Genomic DNA, 18,967 nt, shown 5'->3' with positions numbered 1-18,967 from the left:
AGTAGGCAGAAGAGTGGCCCCTCCAGAGATGTCTGCATGCTATTTTCAGGGACCTGTGAACATGCTATGTTATATGCAAGAAGGGATTAAAGTTGCTAATCAGCTGACTTTAAAATAGTGGGACAAACTGAGAGAGTAGCACTGACCTTTATACACTACCATGTGTAAAATAGATGGCTAGCAGGAAGCTGCTCTATAGCGCAAGGAGCTCAGCTCAGTGCTCTGTGATGACCTAGAGGGGTGGATGGACAGTGCGGGAGGGAGGTTCAAGAGAGACGGGCTATATGTATATAGCTGATTAACTTTGTGGTACAGCAGAAACTAATACAACAATGTAAAGCAACTATATTCCAATTAAAATAAAACAAAGGGATTATCCTGGATGGCCCAGGTGGGCCCAATAAAGTCAGAAGTGTCCTGAAAAGTGGGACAGAGGAGGTCAGAGTTAGAGAGAGTCTTGAAGAAGCAACACTGCTGTCTTTGATGATGCAGATGAGGGCCATAAGCCAAGGATGGAGACGGCCTCCAGGAGCCAGAAAAAGCAAGAGAAGGATTCTCCCCTCCAGTGCACAGATAAGAATGCTAACTCCACCAAAACTTTTCATTCTAGCCCATGGAGACCCAATTTGGACTTTTGACTTCCAGCACTCTAAGATAGTTTGTGCTGGTATTTTTAAATCAATTTATTTATTTGTGGCTGTGCTGGGTCTTCACTGCTGCGCTGAGCTTTCTCTAGCGCAATGAGCAAGGGCTGCTCTCGAGCTGCGGTGCTCAGGCTTCTCACTGCGGGGGCTTCTCTTACGGTACAGCACGGACTCTAGGGTGTGCAGGCTTCAGTAGTTACAGCTCACAGACTAGAGCAAGTGCTCAGTAGCTGTGGTGCACAGGCTTAGTTACCCTGTGGCACGTGGTCTTCCCGGAGCAGGGATCGAACCCATGTCCCCTGCATTGGCAGGCAGAGTCTCAGCCACTGGACCACCAGGGAAGTCCCACTATGTATTGTTTTAAGCTACTCATTTTGTGGCAATTTGTTACCGCAGCAATAGGACACTGACACATTTGAATTTGTGTGTATTTTGTTTGTTTCTTCAATGATGAAAGCTTGGCCTGGACTACAAAAAGCAGTTTGGAGGATGCAGAGCACAAAATTTATACCATAAACCCACAGATTTGGGAAAAACACTTGATGATATAAGAGAGGCTATTTTCTTATTTGAACGAAGATAAAAGTCTGCCCAGCTGAAGGGAAGATGAGTTTCAAAGAGCACATGGTTGCAGAGGAACTCCTCACTTCTGCCCCTTTGTGGTTGGCACCAAGACACACAGATAGTACATATTGGGGATGAGACATAACACGGAGACCTGGGTCCCACTTTCTGCCTGAAATACTGGGAGGAAAGAGCCTCATTTGAGTGTCCTGAGCCAACTCGGATTGGAAATGTCCACGTGGGATGGTTAGACCAAGATCCTGGAACAGCCCCCTGAGTTCCCATGGGAGGATGGAAGTAGGTTAGGAGAGAGGAGCTGAAAGCTCCCTGAAGAGGTGAACTTGGAAGAGATGCCCAGAATACCTGAAGGCTCCAGCTGACCCAGGAGCCCCAGACAGCTGGATGTGGACAAAGCAGGGTGACCTTTGTGGTGAGAGAATAAGACCCTTCGATGGCTAACACAGAGGGGATGGAACATCTCGGACAAAGGAGAAGCTGGCAGCTCCCTCCAGAGAGAATGCCTCAAAGAGGGGACCACAGGCTCTGTACACCTTCCCCAGTGCCACCATCTCACATAACAACCAGGCAGGGAGACCCTCAACTGGCTGAGCAGGAACCCAGAGTAGACCTGACTAAGATCGGGGGTAAACAAGGAATGACTGAATTTACTCTGGATTAGCAAAATCCATTTTCCATCATCAAGATTTGCCTGGTGGTCCAGTGTCAAAGACTCCACACTCCCAATGCCAGGGGCCTGGGTTCAATCCCTGGTTGGGGAACTAGATCCCACATGCCACAGCTAGAAGTCCCAAGTGCTGCAACTAAGACCCACTGCAGCCAGGTAAATAAATATTTTGAAAAACTCACTGTCCAGAAAAGTAGGGGTTAAAGAGTTAAGTTCAATAACAGAGAAATATGGAAAATTACATTTTTTTCTGAAAATAGATTATTATTGATAGTATATGCCACAACATAAACAGAGATTATCTCTGGCTAGTAAGAGAGATTATAAGTGCTTTTCATTTCTTTTTCTCTGCATTTCCTACTTTTCCAAAAGGAACATGTTTATGTATGTACGGATGTTAGAGCTGAACAATAAAGAAGGCAGAGTGCTGAAGAAGTGATGCTTTCGAACTGTGGTCCTGGAGAAGACTCTTGAGAGTCCCCTGGAAGGCAAGGAAATCGAAACAGTCAATCCTAAAGGAAATCAACCCTGAATATTCATTGAAAGGACTGATGCTGAAGCTGAAGCTCCAATGCTTTGGCCACCTGATGTGAAGAGCCGACTCATTGGAAAAGACCCTGACACTGGGAAAGATTGAAGGCAAGAGGAGAAGGGATGAAGGCAAGAGGAGAAGGGGACGACAGAGGATGAGATGGTTGGATGGCATCATCGATTCATTGGACATGAACTTGGGCAAACTCTGGGAGATGGTGAGGAACAGGAAGGCCTGGTGTGCTGCAGTCCATGGGGCCACAAAGAGTCAGACATGACTCAGCGACTGAACGACAGCTCCTCCCTCTCTGAAGACACCCCAACCCAAGTGAATGAAGATGGGGTCAAATGACACAATCTCAATTATAAACACAGAATATAAGAGAATATGGGGTTTCCCAGGTGTCTCAGTGGTAAAAGAACACTCCTGCCAATGCAGGAGACACTCAGTCCTTAACTCAGCAAGATCCCCTGGAGGAGGAAAGAGCAGCCCATTCCAGCATTCCTGCCTGGGAATTCCCATGGACAGAGGAGACTGGTGGGCTACAGTCCATGGAGCCACAGAGTCGGACACGACTTAGTAACTAAACTACATCATAGCTGATTCACTTTGCAGTATAGCAGAAACTATCACAGCACTGTGAGCAACTACGCTCCAATAAAATTAAAAAAAAAAAAAGTGGTTACCTCCTCCAGCCTAGACAAGAAGGTAGGGAAGGAACTAACAAGTTGTCCACAGATTCTAGAGGCCACCCTCTGGCTGGCTGGCTGACCATGAGCTCCAGCCAGGCTGTGTGCTGCAGCGCAGGGAGCAAGAGGGACAGAAACAGCAGCACCAGCCCAGGCTGGGATGCAGGAGCATCAGGGGACCAGTGTGACACAGAGATGACTTGGGAACCAGAACAAACATGAAAGCCTCATGGTAAGCCCTGGGGTGTCCTGTCTTTGCTCTCCCTGGAGGTGATGGATAGGTAACAAGCCCACTATTTGGAAGGTCGTGTGAGTTCAGTCTTGCAATGGAGAGATTACTCAGCGGTCCAGCTGAGGAGACCTGGGAGAGACTCAGCAGGGATACTGAAATGGACGCTGACTGAGTACTAAGCCAGGGAGACAAAGGACCACTGTCTGAATCCCACCTCTCCAGGGGGAACTGGATATGCCTGGATAGATGCCAACTCAAAAAAGGCCCAGGGTCCACCCAAGGCCAGGCGTCCTTTCCGAGGCAGTCTGACGCACAGGGAGGCAGCACCAAAGGCCAGAGCTTATTCTCAAGGGAAGTCCAAGAGCCAAGCTGCGAAGCCTAGATCCAGTCCAGTGTCCAAAAAGCAGAGTGGGAGGACACTGGGGAGCTGAGGATGCAGAGCGGGGGAGGACTGGACTGGCTTAAGGGGTCCGGAGCATGCTTAAGGAGGGACAGGAACCCCAGTGATGAGAACACACAGCGGTCTCAAACCTTTGGGCACTAGGGATGGATTTTGTGGAAGATAGTTTTTCCACAGACTGAAAATGCCAGGGATGGTTTGGGGTTGATTCAAGCACATTATGTATTTTTAATTAATTAATTTTTTATTGGAGGATAACTGCTTTACAATATTGTGTTGGTTTCTGCCATCCATCGACATGAATCAGCCATAGGTATATATAGGTCCCCTCCTTCCTGAACCTCCTTCCCACCTCCCTCCCCTTCCCACCCCTCTGGGTTGTCACAGAGCGCTGGTTTGAGCTCCCTGCGTCACACAGCAAATTCCCACTGGTTGTCTATATTATATGTGGTAGTGTACATGTCTCTCTGCTGCTCTCTCCATCTGTCCCTCCCTCTCCTTCCCTCCCCCCACCCCCGTCAACCTGGGTCCACAAATCTGTTCTCTGTCTGTGTCTTCACTGCTGTGAAGACAGCAGTCTTCAGTACCATCTTTCTGGATTCCATATATATGCATTAACGAACAAGATCTGTATTTCTGGCTTACTTCACTCTGGATAATAGGCTCTAGCTTCATCCACCTTATTCGAACTAAGTCAGGTGCATTCCTTTTGATGGCTGAGTAATATTCCACTGCATGTATGTACCACAGATTCTTTATTCAGTCATCTGTCAATGGACATCTAGGTTGCTTCCACGTCCTGGCTGTTGTAAATAGTGCTACATGAACATTGGGGTACACGGAGCACATTACATTTGTTGCGCTCTTTATTTCTAATATAATGCTGCTGGTGATCTGACAGGAGGTACCCACCGGTCCATGACCTGGAGGTTGAGGACCCCTGCTGTAGACTAGACTTCATGGAGGAGATGGCATTAAGTTTGATCTTGAAGGCAGTCTCACTTCCAGGCTACTTCACACCTCCTTCCCCTGACACTGGCCCCAGAGTCAGGAGAAACACCAGGGAGCCGTCAGCCTCCCTGCCGGCCTGGAGCTCTCTTGGTGGTTGTCTCCGAGTCTGTGCTGTCTGTGAGGGACACAGCAGCTCTTCCTCTAGGGCCATGGGTCCCCTTTTCTCTTCCTTCCTCTGTTCTAGTCTCTGATCCTCCCTAACCCCTGTCCTCCATACCTTAAACAGCTGCTGTCCTTGTTCTCTGCAGGATTCCGTTTGCAGCTAAGCAACTGGGGCTTCCCAGGTGACACTAGTGGTAAGGAACGTACCTGCCAATGCAGGAGACACAAGAGACATGGGTTCAATCCCTGGGTCGGGAAGATCCCCTGGAAGAGGGCAGGGCAACCCACTCCAGCATTCTTGCAGGGAAAATCCCATGGACAGAGGAGCCTGGCATGCTACAGTCCTTGAGACTGCACAGAGTTGGACACATCTGAGCACGCACAAAATACAATAAGGACAATGGGCTCAGGAGGGAGCCTCAGGAAATTCCAACATTTAAGGGATCAGCAGTGGAAGAGACATGCAACATCAAGGCAGAGAAGAAACTAAAGAAAGAAATAAAAATTAAGAAAGTTCCAACACAGAAGCCAAGGGGAAGGGAGCGTCCGTTTTGTATTTTGTTTAGTCGTTGTTGGCTTTGGGACAAAAGAAATAAACTTCAGGAACCTCTGGCAAATCAAGTTGGCCTCCCGTCTTTCTTGGAGAAGAGACTAGCTTTTAGCATCCCCTGGAACGAAACAGCTGTCATTTCTAGGGTGCTAAGGAGGGGGATTGGGACGGGAGGAGGGGTGGGGAGAGCAGATGGATATAACTAAACTGAGGATCTGGTCAGGGTTTCAACCAATTTCCCAAACCTAGTGCTAATTCGTGCAGCCCACAGTCCATTTCCCATAAATTGAAATCCCTGTGTATTTGAACGGAAATATAATCCACGTGTTCATGATTCATTTGCACTTTATGTAACCAAATGTTGGGCTGTCGCTGTTTGATGTCCAAGACACCATCTGAAGAATCTTTGCAGCCAGAAGTCATGAGTTGCCAGAGAATTGAAAAGGAGACAAGCCTTGGCCAGCCGCATCCTTAATCGTAAAGCAGTAAGCAGGGAATGAAGAGGCACAGTGTGAAGGGGGGAGCATCCGATATGTACTTATAGATCAGATATATGTTCTGTGCTTCAAGCTGCAAGCATCTGATGCTAAACAAGCCACACCAACAAACAGGCAGCGCCTGCAGAGATGCTGTCGGTGATGTAACTGTTTGGTTCCTGTTGAACATTTTAGATGATTTCCAACTCTGATATTATAAAGCTAAAATAAAAATCTTTTGTGTATCTGTTTTTGTCCACATCTCTTATTATTGCCTGATGATAAGTTTCCAGATAATAGAATTACTGGATCACAGGAAAGACACAAAGTGTTAAATTGTATTTCAGGAAAATTGCAAAGTTACCCTTTTATACTGGGCTTCCCAGGTGGCGCTAGTGGTAAAGAACCCACCTGCCAATGCAGGAGACATAAGAGACGCAGGTTTGATCCCTGGGTCGGGAAGATTCACTGGAGGAGGGCATGGCAATACATTCCAGTGTTCTTAACCTGGAGAATCCCAGGGACAGGGAAGCCTGGAAGGCTATGGTCCATAGGGTCATAAAGAGTTGGACACCACTGAAGCAACTTAGCACACATGTATGCACCCTTTTACACACAACGGATGAACTTGTCTTTCTCACCATGCTTTTTTAAGCTCTGTGCATTATCAAAGAAATAATCAATGATGTATTAGAAAGTCATTAAAAGTTGTGTTTCAAAGACTATTTTACATAGCATGCAAAGCTATTAATTATGTAAATACAAAACTGCATGACTGAATAATAACTATATACAAGTACAAACTCAATTTTATTTAAATTATCCCATAGTGTGATGTATATTCTATCACACAGAACAGCAGTTTCAGTAAATGAAAAGGTGCTCAGCACCACTAATCATGAGACAAATGCAAGTCAAAACCACAACAGTATGTCACCTCACACCTGCAAGAATGGCTGGTACCAAAGAGATAAGCAGCAGGTGTTGGTGAGGATGTGGAGAGAAGGGAACCCTTGTGCACTACGTGTGGGAATGTAAGTTGGTGCAGCCAGCGTGGAAAACAGTATGGAGGTTCCTCAAGAAATCAAAACTAGAACTACCACATGATCCAACAATTCCACTTCTGAGATTTACCCGAAGGAAACAGAAACACTAGTTTGAAAAGATTATACACCCTTATGTTCACTGCAGCATTTTTCACAATAGTGAAGACATGGCAACCAGTTAGGTGTCCATCAACGGATGAACGGATAAAGACAAAAAACTTTATGTTTATATATATACACATGCATACATATATAACACATATATATTTCATTTATTTAGGGGCTTCCCTGGTGGCTCAGATGGTAAAGAATCTGCCTGCAGTGCAGGAGACCTTGGTTCCATCCCTGGGTTGGAAAGATCCCCTGGTGAAGGGAACTGCTACCCACTCCAGTATTCTTGCCTGGAAAATTCCATGGATAGAGGAGCCTGGTGGGCTACAATCCATGGTGTCGCAAAGAGTTGGACTCAAATGAGCAACTTTCACCCACTCACTTGTTGCTATGTACACACACACAGTGGAATATTATTTACCCATAAAAAGAATGAAATCTGGCTACTTGTGACAACATGGATGGTCCTTGAGAGCAGGATGCTTAGTGAAAGAAGTCAGAGAAAAATAGAGTATGATTTCTCTTATGTGTGGAACCTGAAAAAACAACGCAAAAGAACCCCTAAGCTCATAGATACAGACAACAGACTAGTGGTTGCTAGAGGTGGGCAGCCAGGGTGGGCTGGTGGAAGGGGTGTGGGCAAAATGAGTGAAGGGAGTTAAGAGATACAAACTTCCAGTTATAAATAAGTCATGTGTGTGAGTGTGCTTAGTCGTGTCCGACTCCTTATGACTTCACGGATGGTAGCCTGCCAGGTTCCTCTGTCCATGGAATTTCCCAGGCAAACATACCGGAGTGGGCTGCCATTTCCTTCTCCAGGGGATTTTCCCAACTGAGGGATCAAACTCATGTCTTCTGCATTGGCAGGCAGATTCTTTACCTCTGAGCCACCGGGGAAGCCCAAGGTTAATAATACTGCCTTGCATATTTGAAAGTTACTAAGAATAGATTTTAAAAGTCCTCAACACAAGAAAAACAATTCTGTAACTATGCCTGATGATGAACGTCAACTAGACTTAATGTGGTGCTCATATCACGATATACCAAATATTGAATCACTGTGTTGTACACCTGAAATTAATGTTGTATGTCAACTGTAATTCAATAAAAAAATTTTTTCTTAAAGAATATCAGCTTCAGCTGCAATAACAAAATCAATTCTCAACTCTCAGCATTTTAATCCCAACAGAAGTTTATTTCTCATCAGCACAAAATCGGATACAACCCAGGCCACTCTCCAAGGCAGCCCTTTCCAGGTGGTGACTCAGGGACCCAGGCTGTCTCCTTCCTGTGTCTCCACCATCTCAACACTAGCTGAATTCAGAGTTCCAGAACAGAGGACAAGAGAATATAGAGACTTATGCATGGGCTTTTCCAGGCCTCAGGCCAGATCTGCCACGTGTCATTTCCATTCATGATCAACTGTCTAGAACTTACCCTCTGACCATGCCCAACCGGCGGGCAGCTAGAAAGACTACAAGGATGTTCAGTGAGCACTCAATGTCTCAGCTACAGTCTAGTCACCAGATATTCCTTTTCTCCCTTTTCCCACACACACAAAAAACAAAAACACTTCCAGCCCATGAGCAATGACCCATCACTCCATCAATTTATAGCTCCCAGCTCAAAAGATCAGAATCTCCAGCAGACACATGGGTCCTTGAATCAAGCCAGAAGTGGCTGCTCTCGGTTCTGAGAAGCATCTTTCTAGAGCAGGTGTCGGCAAACTTCTTCAGGGCCAGAAAGTAAATATGTTAGGCTTGGGGGCCATGAGGTCTCTGCTACAGCTATTCAACCCTGCCATTGTAATGCAAAAACAGTCACTGACACTCTGTAAATGAACAGGCATGGCAGAGAAGGAGATGGTTGGAATGGCATCACCGACTCAATGGACATGAGTTTGAGAAACTTTGGGAGACAGTGAAGGACAGGAAAGGCTGGTGTGCTGTGGTCCGTGGGGTCATGAAGAGTTAGACGTGACTGAGTGACTGAACAACAACAACTGCTCTCAGAGGGCACTGCAATTATCTACCACTCGTCAAGGACACCTTTTGGAAAGTTCTCCATTTTCCATTGTCTCCTTGGCCACCTGTGCAGTAGATATTGGAAAGCCTATGTCCCTTGGGGGCTGCTTTCCTCAGCCTTTTTGATGCCTGTGCATGGTTGGAGTTTCAGGGTGCTTAGAAGGTTAAAAGTCTCAAATAATCATAGGCTTTCTAAGGCCAGGGCTGTTTTTTTTTGGCAGTCTGACTCTCAGACAACTCAGTAGTCATTTTCCAGTTCCATCTTCCAGGAACCACACCCACTGTTCTTTCAAGACTTGGTTCCTAGAGCTGCTGTATTTGTTTATTTCATGTCCCCAATCCTCTTTCACTCAATACAACAGTGGCTGCCTCCAGGCCACCTACAGCCACAAGCATGAAATTCCTACCCTTCCTCTGTTTGCTCTGAGACATAAAAATCAGAGGGAAATTTTAATTATAGGTGTCAGACCCCGCCTTTCATTTGATTTTTGCCCTGCTTCCAACTGGACACGGCACTGGGTACCACACCCTGAATCTGAATTTGCCTTTGGCCACTCTGAAGTCTTTCTCAATCCCATTTCTGACGCTATCATCTCAAGGAGGTTCATTTTTCCAACCTTCATTTCTGGCCTTTCTCCATTCCCTGTTATTACTCTTGGAAATGAGTCGGTTCTTTGCTGTGTGCATCTTTTCCTTGTAACACCTTGTTAAACATAGCCAGCAACAATGAATGCGATTACCACAATTCCGATTTTCCAACCACTTTCCCCAGAGTTACAAGTTCATTAAGAACCAAACGTGCCTTCCAGGTGATCACAGGAGAGTAATCATAAATATTTCACCACTGCATAAGAGGGGCTGAGTGTTCCCCCAGTCCCATTTCCTTACTGCCATTTACCTAACCGATTTATCGATACGCACTGCAGGTTTTTGTTACAGCAGCTTCTTACTTTTACTATCAACTTCTAAATTAGTCCGCATAAGCTAGGGTGAACTATGGGCACCCTCTAATTCAGTGGTTTAACACTTGCTTGCTCACATAAAGTCACAGATAAATCTGGCTGCATTCTGTGGCATATACAATATACATTAAGGTTTCCACCCAAGTGGGTGATGGAAGCCACTGGACCCTGCCATGGAGGGGTCCAGCGAGCCTCAGCTAGATGCTAAGGCCACAGTCACCAGCCGGCTCAGAGATTTTCAGGGAAACTGGGGATGGCTGTGAGTTTAGACAGCTGCAGATCACTTAGATGTCCTTATGTTTCAAAGTGGCAGATCATTGAGGTCAAGTAAAGAACAAGTTTTTCTGAAATGACAATTCCACCTTTTCTGAGTTTCTACAGACTGTTCAAGGAAGTTGCTGTAATTATTGAAACTATGTGAAAACTGATTTCTTGGTTGGTGAATTGCTACCATCGTTCTAAAATCGTGGACTTCATGGGGCTTCCCTGGAGGTCCAGTTAGGACGTCTCCTTTCAATGCAGGGGGTGTGGGTTTGATCCCTGGTCAGGGAGCTAGGACCCCACATGCCTTGTAGCCAAAAGAGAAACAAAGCATAAAACAGAAGCAATATTGTAACAAAATCAATAAAGACTTTAAAAATGGTCCACATTCAAAAAAAATTAAAATTAAAAAAAACTACCACTAATTAAAAAAAAAGAAATGGACTTCACTTTCTGCAACAAAACAGCCTAAGGATCAAATGACAAGTACTGAATGAAAATTACACCTTGGGTTTTCCACTTTTTAAATAATAAAAAAAAAAGAATCGAGCAGGAAAAAATATAAAAATAAGATATATATATTAAGGAAACACACCAAAAATTAGGGAAACATTTTTTTTTCCTCAGTCATCCACACTGAGTATTTATTACTTTGTAATCAGAATATGGACTTCCCACGTGACTCAGTGGAATCTGAGAATCTGCCTGCCAATGCAGGAGACACAGCTTTGATCCCTGGGTTGGGGAGACCCTTGGAGATGGAAATGGCAACCTATTCCGGTATCCTTGCCAGGCAAATCCCATGGATAGAGGAGCCTGGTGAGCTCCAGTCCACGGGGTCATAGATAGTCAGACATAACTGAGCAACTAAACAACAATAATCAGAAGAAGATTACAAATACTTAAATCATCAGGGTATTCAGCTACTTGGGAGAGACACTTCTTAACAGTTCAGCTAACTTGATCCTTTGAAAACTGCGTTCTGTATATGGGCCTTTGAAGAATCTCTTACCCCTGAAATTATCACAACATTGTTAATCGGCTATATTTCAAAACAAAATAAAAAGTTTTTTAAAAAAGATTATGAAAAGAAACAACCCACCAGTTAAAAGAGCAAAATATACACTTGAGTTTACCTTTACTCTTCATGGCACAAGGGATGAAGAACTGTGTCTTGGTGTTGGATGGCGAGCCTTTTATGCCTGTATATGTTTGTTCAGTGTAAAACATTCCATGAACCAAGTTCAAGGACACTAGCAGCAAAAGGACTATTTGTGGCAGCATGTTCTCAGATGGATTCTGAAAAACAGGAAAGAATAATTTCATACAGCTTTGTCATTGACCTGTTTTATTTTTCTAATGTTGTATAGATGAATTCTTTAGTTATCTACTTTTGCTAGCCTTATCCTATATATTCTGAATATATTCCATAAATTAATGAGCATTATAATTTTGTTAATCATACAGATATGTCTTATTTGGTTTTGAAAACCACATCCAGGTAACCAAGTAAAAATAAAGTGATTCAAATAAAAGGAAAAAAAAATGATGCTCTGGTGTATTGGCCCTTCCTTCTCCTGGGATGGCCTTTCCATGAGAAGTCTTTCTGTTTTTATTTAATTATTATTCTTTTTATTGGAGATAATTGCTTTACAATGTTGTGTTAGCTCCTGCTGTACAACAGTGAATCAGCTATATGAATACGTATATCCCCTCCTTCCTATGCCTCCCTCCCAAGCCCCATCCCACCCCTCTAGGTCATCACAGCGCACTGAGCTGAGTTCCCTGTGCTATACAGCAGCTTCCCTGTATTATATTATACTAGCTATCTATTTTACACATGGCCCCACATATACGTCAGTGCTGCTCTCCCAGTTCGTCCCACCCTCCCCTTTCCCTGGTTCATCTGTACCTACTTTTCTAGATTCCATATATATGGGTTAATATATAATACTTGCTTTATGAAAAGTGTTTCTAATCTCCAAAGCATCCTGGAGTCTGTTCTCCCAATAGTCCTATGTATTTAATGGTCACATTGGGATAAGGTAGTAATACTTTAAATTTGCCTGCATGCTAAGTCACTTCAGTTATGTCCAACTCTTTGCAACCCCATGGACTGTAGTCCACCAGGCTCCTCTGTTCATGGGATTCTCCAGGCAAGGATACTGGAGTGGGTTTTTGGGCCCTCCTTCAGGGGCTCTTCCTAACCCTGGGATCAAACCCACAACTCTTACATCTACCTGCATTGGCAGGCAGGTTCTTTACCATGAGCACCCCCAGGGAAGACCATCTGCTGTGCTAAGGGGAGAGCAAAGGACTACCTCTGCCTAGAAGGCCAAGGGAAGCTGTCATGACCACTAAACATAGGTGGCTGCACTGGGACAGGTCTGTGTGCCTAGAATTTGCTGGGACTCGAAGAATCCATGACTGATCCTATGAACTAGAAGCCAATCACACCAGAGAAAGAACGTGGGCATCTTAGTCCTGTCCAGAAGGTGTCTTGGAAGAGGAAACAGACCTCAGCAGGATAGACTCAGAAACATGGGGGATTCCCAGGGACTGAGAGCATTTGTCTTCCATGGAAACCTCTAGAAAAGATCCAAGGAGTGGAAGATATGCCCGGAGATAACATCCTCAAGATAGATGCTCACTGGGACTTCCCTAGCGGTCCAGGGTTAAAACTCCACCCTTTCACCACAGGGGGCATGGGTTCCATCCCTGGAAATAAGATTCCAGGTGCTTCTTGGTGTGGTCAGAAAAAAAGAAGAAAGAAAGAAAAGAAAAATACTCATCATGGCCATTGGCCAAGATGGGAGAACAAAGAAGCTGGGTCTCTTAGCACTTACTATTAGGAAAGAAGTTTTCTCATGTCCTGATCTCTTTTTCTCCTCCCAAGCTCTTACCCCCAAAGGGTCAGAAAGTGCAGTGGGTAAGATGGGAGAGAAGACCTAGCAAGGGACCTCCTGCCAGCAAGGAGCCAAGCTGGAGAGGAAGGCGGGCTCAATTTTACATCAAGTCCAGAATTTGATTATTACCTGGGAAAAATGACTTTTTAATTGCTAACTGGAGTCCATGTTTAAGTGTTCAGCAACACAAAGTAGCTAAAGGACACTTTAGAACTGAAGAGACTCATTGAGTATTCATCCAGGGGACAGGGAGGAAATACTTAGTCCCCTAGAACAGGAAGAAGGGCCAGTCCTTGAAAGACAGGATGAAGTCCCTTTATGATCCCATCCCTTCTCTGTTCAGGATTCAGTTCAGTTCAGTCGCTCTGTCATGTCCGACTCTTTGCGACCCTGTGAATCGCAGCATGCCAGGCCTCCCTGTCCATCACCAACTCCAGGAGTTCACTCAAACTGACATCCATAGAGTAGGTGATGCCATCCAGCCATCTCATCCTCTGTCGTCCCCTTCTCCTGCCCACAATCCCTCCCAGCATCAGAGTCTTTTCCAGTGAGTCAACCCTTCGCATGAGGCGGCCAAAGTATTGGAGTTTCAGCTTTAGCATCATTCCTTCCAAAGAACACCCACGACTGATCTCCTTTAGAATGGACTGGTTGGGTCTCCTTGCAGTCCAAGGGACTCTCAAGAGTCTTCTCCAACACCATAGTTCAAAAGCATCAATTCTTCAGTGCTCAGCTATCTTCACAGTCCAACTCTCATATCCATACATGACTACTGAAAAAACCATAGCCTTGACTAGACGGGCCTTTATTGGCAAAGTAATGTCTCTGCTTTTGAATATGCTATCTAGGCTGGTCATAACTTTCCTTCCAAGGAGTAATCATCTTTTAATTTCATGGCTGCAGTCACCATCTGCAGTGATTTTGGAGCCCAAAAAAATAAAGTCTGACACTGTTTCCACTGTTGCCCCATCTATTTCCCATGAAGTGATGGGACCAGATGCCATGATCTTCATTTTTTGAATGTTGAGCCTCAAGACAACTTTTTCACTCTCCTCTTTCACTTTCATCAAGAGGCTTTTTAGTTCCTCTTCACTTTCTGCCATAAGGGTGGTGTCATCTGCATATCTGAGGTTATTGATATTTCTCCCGGCAATCTTGATTCCAGCTTGTACTTCTTCCAGCCCAGCATTTCTCATGATGTACTCTGCATATAAGTTAAATAAGCTGGGTGGCAATATACAGCCTTGACATACTCCTTTTCCCATTTGGAACCAGTCTGTTGTTCCATGTCCAGTTCTAACTGTTGCTTCCTGACCTGCGTACAATCTACTCACTGGCAAAGACCCTGATGCTGGGAAAGATTGAAGGCAGAAGAAGAGGGCGGCAGAGGGTAACATGGTTAGACAGCATCACCAAGTCAATGGATATGAACTTGGGGTGACTTTGGGAGATAGTGAGGGACAAGGGAGGCCTGCTGTGCCACAGTCCATGGGGTCGCAAAGAAGCAGACATGACTTAGCGACTGAACAATAAACAACAAGTAAAACAGAGGATAGATGGATACAAACGGACCGGTGAGAGTCAGAGAGATGACAGAGAGAGGGAGAGGGGAGGGGATTATAAGAGAGAGAGCGGAGAAGCAGGGAGGGAGGAGATGGGCAGCTCACAGCGACAGCGGCAGAGAAAATGAGAGAGAGAAAGAGGTGGGGGGGCTTTTCCTTGGTGGTCCAGTGGTTAAGACTTGTCCTTTCAATGCAGGGAGTGTGGGTTCGAACCCTGGTCAGGGAGCTGAGATCCCACATGCCTCACGACCAAAGAAACCGAAACATAAAACAGAAGCAATACTGTAACAGATTCTATAAAGGCTTTTAAAATGGTCCACATTAAAAAAAAAAAAAAAACAACTTAGAAAAAGAGAGGAGAGGGAAGAGGAACCACTGCTACGTCAATGCCCAGCTAGCCTCATCCTTGACCTTCATTCTGCCCTAGTGGCAGGGACCATCTACGTCCTGCCCACCCCCTTGGTGGCTTCCCACTGCCAGCACTGAAGCCCCTGCGCCTGCAGGCTTGCTCCCAGCCCACTCCCTGCTGCAGGCAGAAAAGTCAGGAAGCTGATGGCCTCGGGGCAGCCCTCAACAATGGCCGAGGGAAGTGAAGAAGAAATCTCCCCTTGTGCTCGCCTCCCACAGAGGAGATGAGGCTGCCTTTCTGGCTTCTCCGTGGATGGTGTTTTAGGTGCCCCAAGGACACTTGCTTAATAAAGCACTTTCTATTGACTTCCTTGTTTCCCATCATCTCAAACAGATTCCCATCAAATAAACTACCTGCACTCACATCTTTCTCTCAAGGTCTATTTCCTGGGGCACTGAGAAAGCCATTCTCCTTCCCACACTCATCCCAGGAGTAGAAACTTGTTCCTCTTGTCTTTGCCTCCCCAGGATGGCAGAGACAGTTTCTAACATATCTGCCCTCTCCTCACCTCTTTTCTATTGACTGACCAGAGTACCGTCCCTTCTGGGGAAAAGAGGAAGAACACAGATCCCCGAGTTCTCCCATCATCTGGCCAGCCCCCAGAGACCCCAGGGGTCCCACCAGCCCCAGGCAGGCCAGGCAGCATCCCAGAGCGGCTCACACGTCGCCCCTGGCACCTTGGTCTAGGGCAGCACCGCTTCCTGCCCGTCTGTTGGGAGCACTCACAGGAGACGTGAGCAGATGTCTGGCAGATGTTCAGCCTTGTTCGCACCAGCCAACAATAACAGAGCTGAGAGACGACGCTGCAGGGGGAGGAAGGGAGGTGGCTCTGGGGCCCCACAGCTGGGGATACGGCCATGGAGACACTGTCTCCCCTCCCTCTGAGGGAAGAGTTGGGGTGGGGGGTGGGGATCTGTTTGTGACCTGGCTGCAGTGAATTAAGAGTTTGGAGCCCTTGGTGTCTGTGCTCGGGGCAGAATCCTGGGTGGATCAGCCTATTGCACTTAGTGCCCCCAACAGAACCCCCAAACCAATGACAGGCAGCCTGGCTGCCCTGGGAGACCGGGAGAAGATGCAGGAATTCTGGTCTATCAGATGGCAGGTTTCCCAGCATGGCCCACGGTCCCCTCCTATACAGATTGGGACATCTGTAGGGCTCTCTCCACTGAGACTGGACACATCCCCCATCCTGCTCAGCACAGGGCTCCGGAGAGACTTGACGCATCCCCAGAGCTGGTACCCAAGATGAAGCCCACATATCACCCCTCCAGGCTTGTGAAATGCAGCTGGGGGCTGAACCCCCAGGTATGCCAAGGCAGACAGGGGTGCCCAGGAAACTGAGCACTGCCCTCTGCTGAGAAAAGTCCCTGTGCAGTCCCACCATGGCTCATGGCAGCTCCCAGTCTTTTCCACACCCAGCCACTGCCTCCTGCTGCCAGGACTGAACAACTCTGGAGCAATGAGCTCTGACTTACACTCACCCTCTAATTCATTCAATCATGCCCTGCAGCCTTGGTCCTCCTGGCCCCCTTCAGAGGACACCTTTAAAGCAACTCAGAATGCAAACTCGAAGGCAGAGCGAATGCCAATTTGTGTGCAATACTGGGCAGCTCTAGAGAAGGAAATGGCAACCCACTCCAGCATTCTTGCCTGGGAAATACCATGGGCAGGGGAGCCTGATGGGCTACAGTCCATGGGGTCACAGTCAGACATAACCTAGTGACTGATGACTGAGCACGCACACCGGGCAACTCAGTTTACCTCTCCAAGTTTTCACCTGTAAACTGGGGAGAAGAGAGGGGGGAAGATCTTAGCATGAACACTGAGGATACAGAGATGAAAATTACGTATGCATATGTGCAGTTTCTGTATTTGAAGAGTTCCCAGTCACATGGAGGAGAGAGATTTAAAAATGAGGATGCAGCAATGACAGGCAGCACACAAAGAGCACGGAGATGCAGGAGAGGCACAGGCCTCCATGGTAACTGATACGATGACTGACACGGTACTGGATGGGACACTGGACGCTCAGGATGTGCAACCACACAGCAAGCCTATGAGATGGGGGGCATTTTAGCCATTCTTTCACCTATGAGTGAATGGAGCCTCAAAGAAGTACTGAGACCTCCAAGGTCACACACCTAGGAAGTGACCAGTGCATGCGTGCGTGCTCAGTTGTGTCTGACTCTTTGTGACCCCCTGGACCGTAGCCCGCCAAGTTCCTCTGTCCATGGGATTCCCCAGGCAAGAACACTGGAGTGGATTGCCATTTCCTTTTCCAGAGGATCTTTCTTGCTCAGGTGTTGACTCTGTGTCTCCTGCACCGGCAGGCAGATCCTTCATCCCTGAGCCACCTGGGAAGCCTGAAGTAACCGATCTCCTCCCTGAGTTGTCTGACCCCAGAGCGAGTCTTATAACTTATTATCCTCCTGCCATTCATAAGCATACATTATGTCAATTCATTTAATCTTATAAACAAGTCTGAGAGGAAGTCAGCAGTCCAGCAGAGAACACTGAGGCTTGGCAAGGAGGAGGACCAGAGAAAAGCAGAAAGGGCTTTGAATGACCGGACATCACACTGCTGCCACTCAGGGAAGCTTCAGACCCCAGGGTCCCAGGCCTATGTGCTTAGCACAGTTTCCTGGGGAGAAGACCAGATTTCAGACGGAATGTCTATATAGAGTCCCAGAGGGGCCATATTCAAACCTGAACATCCCCTGGCACAACCCCTTGGAATGCTGTTTTTTAAAAGAAGCCTTTACATTCACCTAGTATGCTGTTTCTTTTACAAGGGGAAAAAAATGAACTGATACCCTAACTGCAGTGCTTTTATGGTTTTTCCCCTCTTTAAATCTACATTTTTGAAAACTGGAAACTCCCTCATATTTTGAAATTAAGCTCAACTGATTGAGCGACTTCACTTTCACTTTTCACTTTCATGCATTGGAGAAGGAAATGGCAACCCACTCCAGTATTCTTGCCTGGAGAATCCCAGGGATGGTGGAGCCTGGTGGGCTGCCGTCTATGGGGTCGCACAGAGTCGGACACGACTGAAGCGACTTAGCCGCAGAAGCAGCCGCTGAGCCCGGGCAGCCGACTTGTTAGCGTTTTTAACACTGACATCTTGTGGCCGCTTTGGAAAACTGCAAGACTAAATATGCAGGGGAGAAACTGGTCCCTTTCTCTCTCTTTGTTTTCTTCCTTCCTTCCTTTCTTTCTCTTCCTTCCTTTTAATTGAAATATAGTTGATGCGTAATATTATGTTAGTTTCAGGTGTACTATATCACAACTTAACATTTGCAGGCATTATGTAATGATCACCACCCGTCCCTATACAAAGTTATTACAATATTCTTGACCTTTATGCTGTACATGACATCCTCGTGGCTTGTTTATTTCATAACAGGTTTGTACCTTTTACTCCCCAAAACCTATTTCACCCAGTTCCCCATTCCCCTCCCATCTGGCAACCACCCATTTTTCTCTGTATCTATGAATCTGTTTCCATTTTGTTTTTTAGATTCTACGTGGAAGTGGATCATACTGCATTTGTCTTTGTCTGACTGATTTCACTTTGCATAATGCCTTCTAGATCCATCCAGGAGATTTCAGCATCCGAATGAATCTTACCCCAGTTCCGTCCATTCTCCAAAGGACTTAACTGATTGTGAGACTAATCAGCTTTGGTCCCTGTGGGCTCTGACACTCTGGTTCTGTCACTGCTTTTCTTCAGGAGAAGAAAAAAAAGCATCTCATTATCTTCACTGGAACTTACTTTGAAATGTTTACTGCAGGCTTGAA

At 46.2% G+C, this 18,967-nt stretch overlaps 1 protein-coding gene and 1 pseudogene across 2 annotated transcripts in view; one reads left to right on the top strand and one right to left on the bottom strand.

Moving 5' to 3' along the window:
- The window catches only part of IL16 (interleukin 16), a 126,497-nt gene extending 114,915 nt beyond the window's left edge, over window positions 1-11,582 (bottom strand). Inside the window, exon 1 of one of the 2 annotated variants that reach the window (XM_069559005.1) lies at window positions 11,426-11,582. In XM_069559005.1, coding sequence (XP_069415106.1) covers window positions 11,426-11,573 — 148 coding nt within the window. In that variant the 5' untranslated portion in view covers window positions 11,574-11,582. The remainder of the gene's footprint in view (window positions 1-11,425) is intronic. The other variant, XM_069559004.1, reaches the window with a different exon arrangement.
- On the top strand, window positions 10,202-10,449 carry LOC138423625 (COMM domain-containing protein 6 pseudogene; annotated as a pseudogene).
- Window positions 11,583-18,967: the final 7,385 nt, after the last annotated feature.

Source organism: Ovis canadensis, chromosome 18 (assembly GCF_042477335.2).
Source record: "Ovis canadensis isolate MfBH-ARS-UI-01 breed Bighorn chromosome 18, ARS-UI_OviCan_v2, whole genome shotgun sequence".
Classification (NCBI taxonomy): Eukaryota; Metazoa; Chordata; class Mammalia; order Artiodactyla; family Bovidae; genus Ovis; species Ovis canadensis.
Note: the sequence above shows the minus strand (reverse complement) of the source record. Positions and strands in the feature narration are given on the sequence as shown.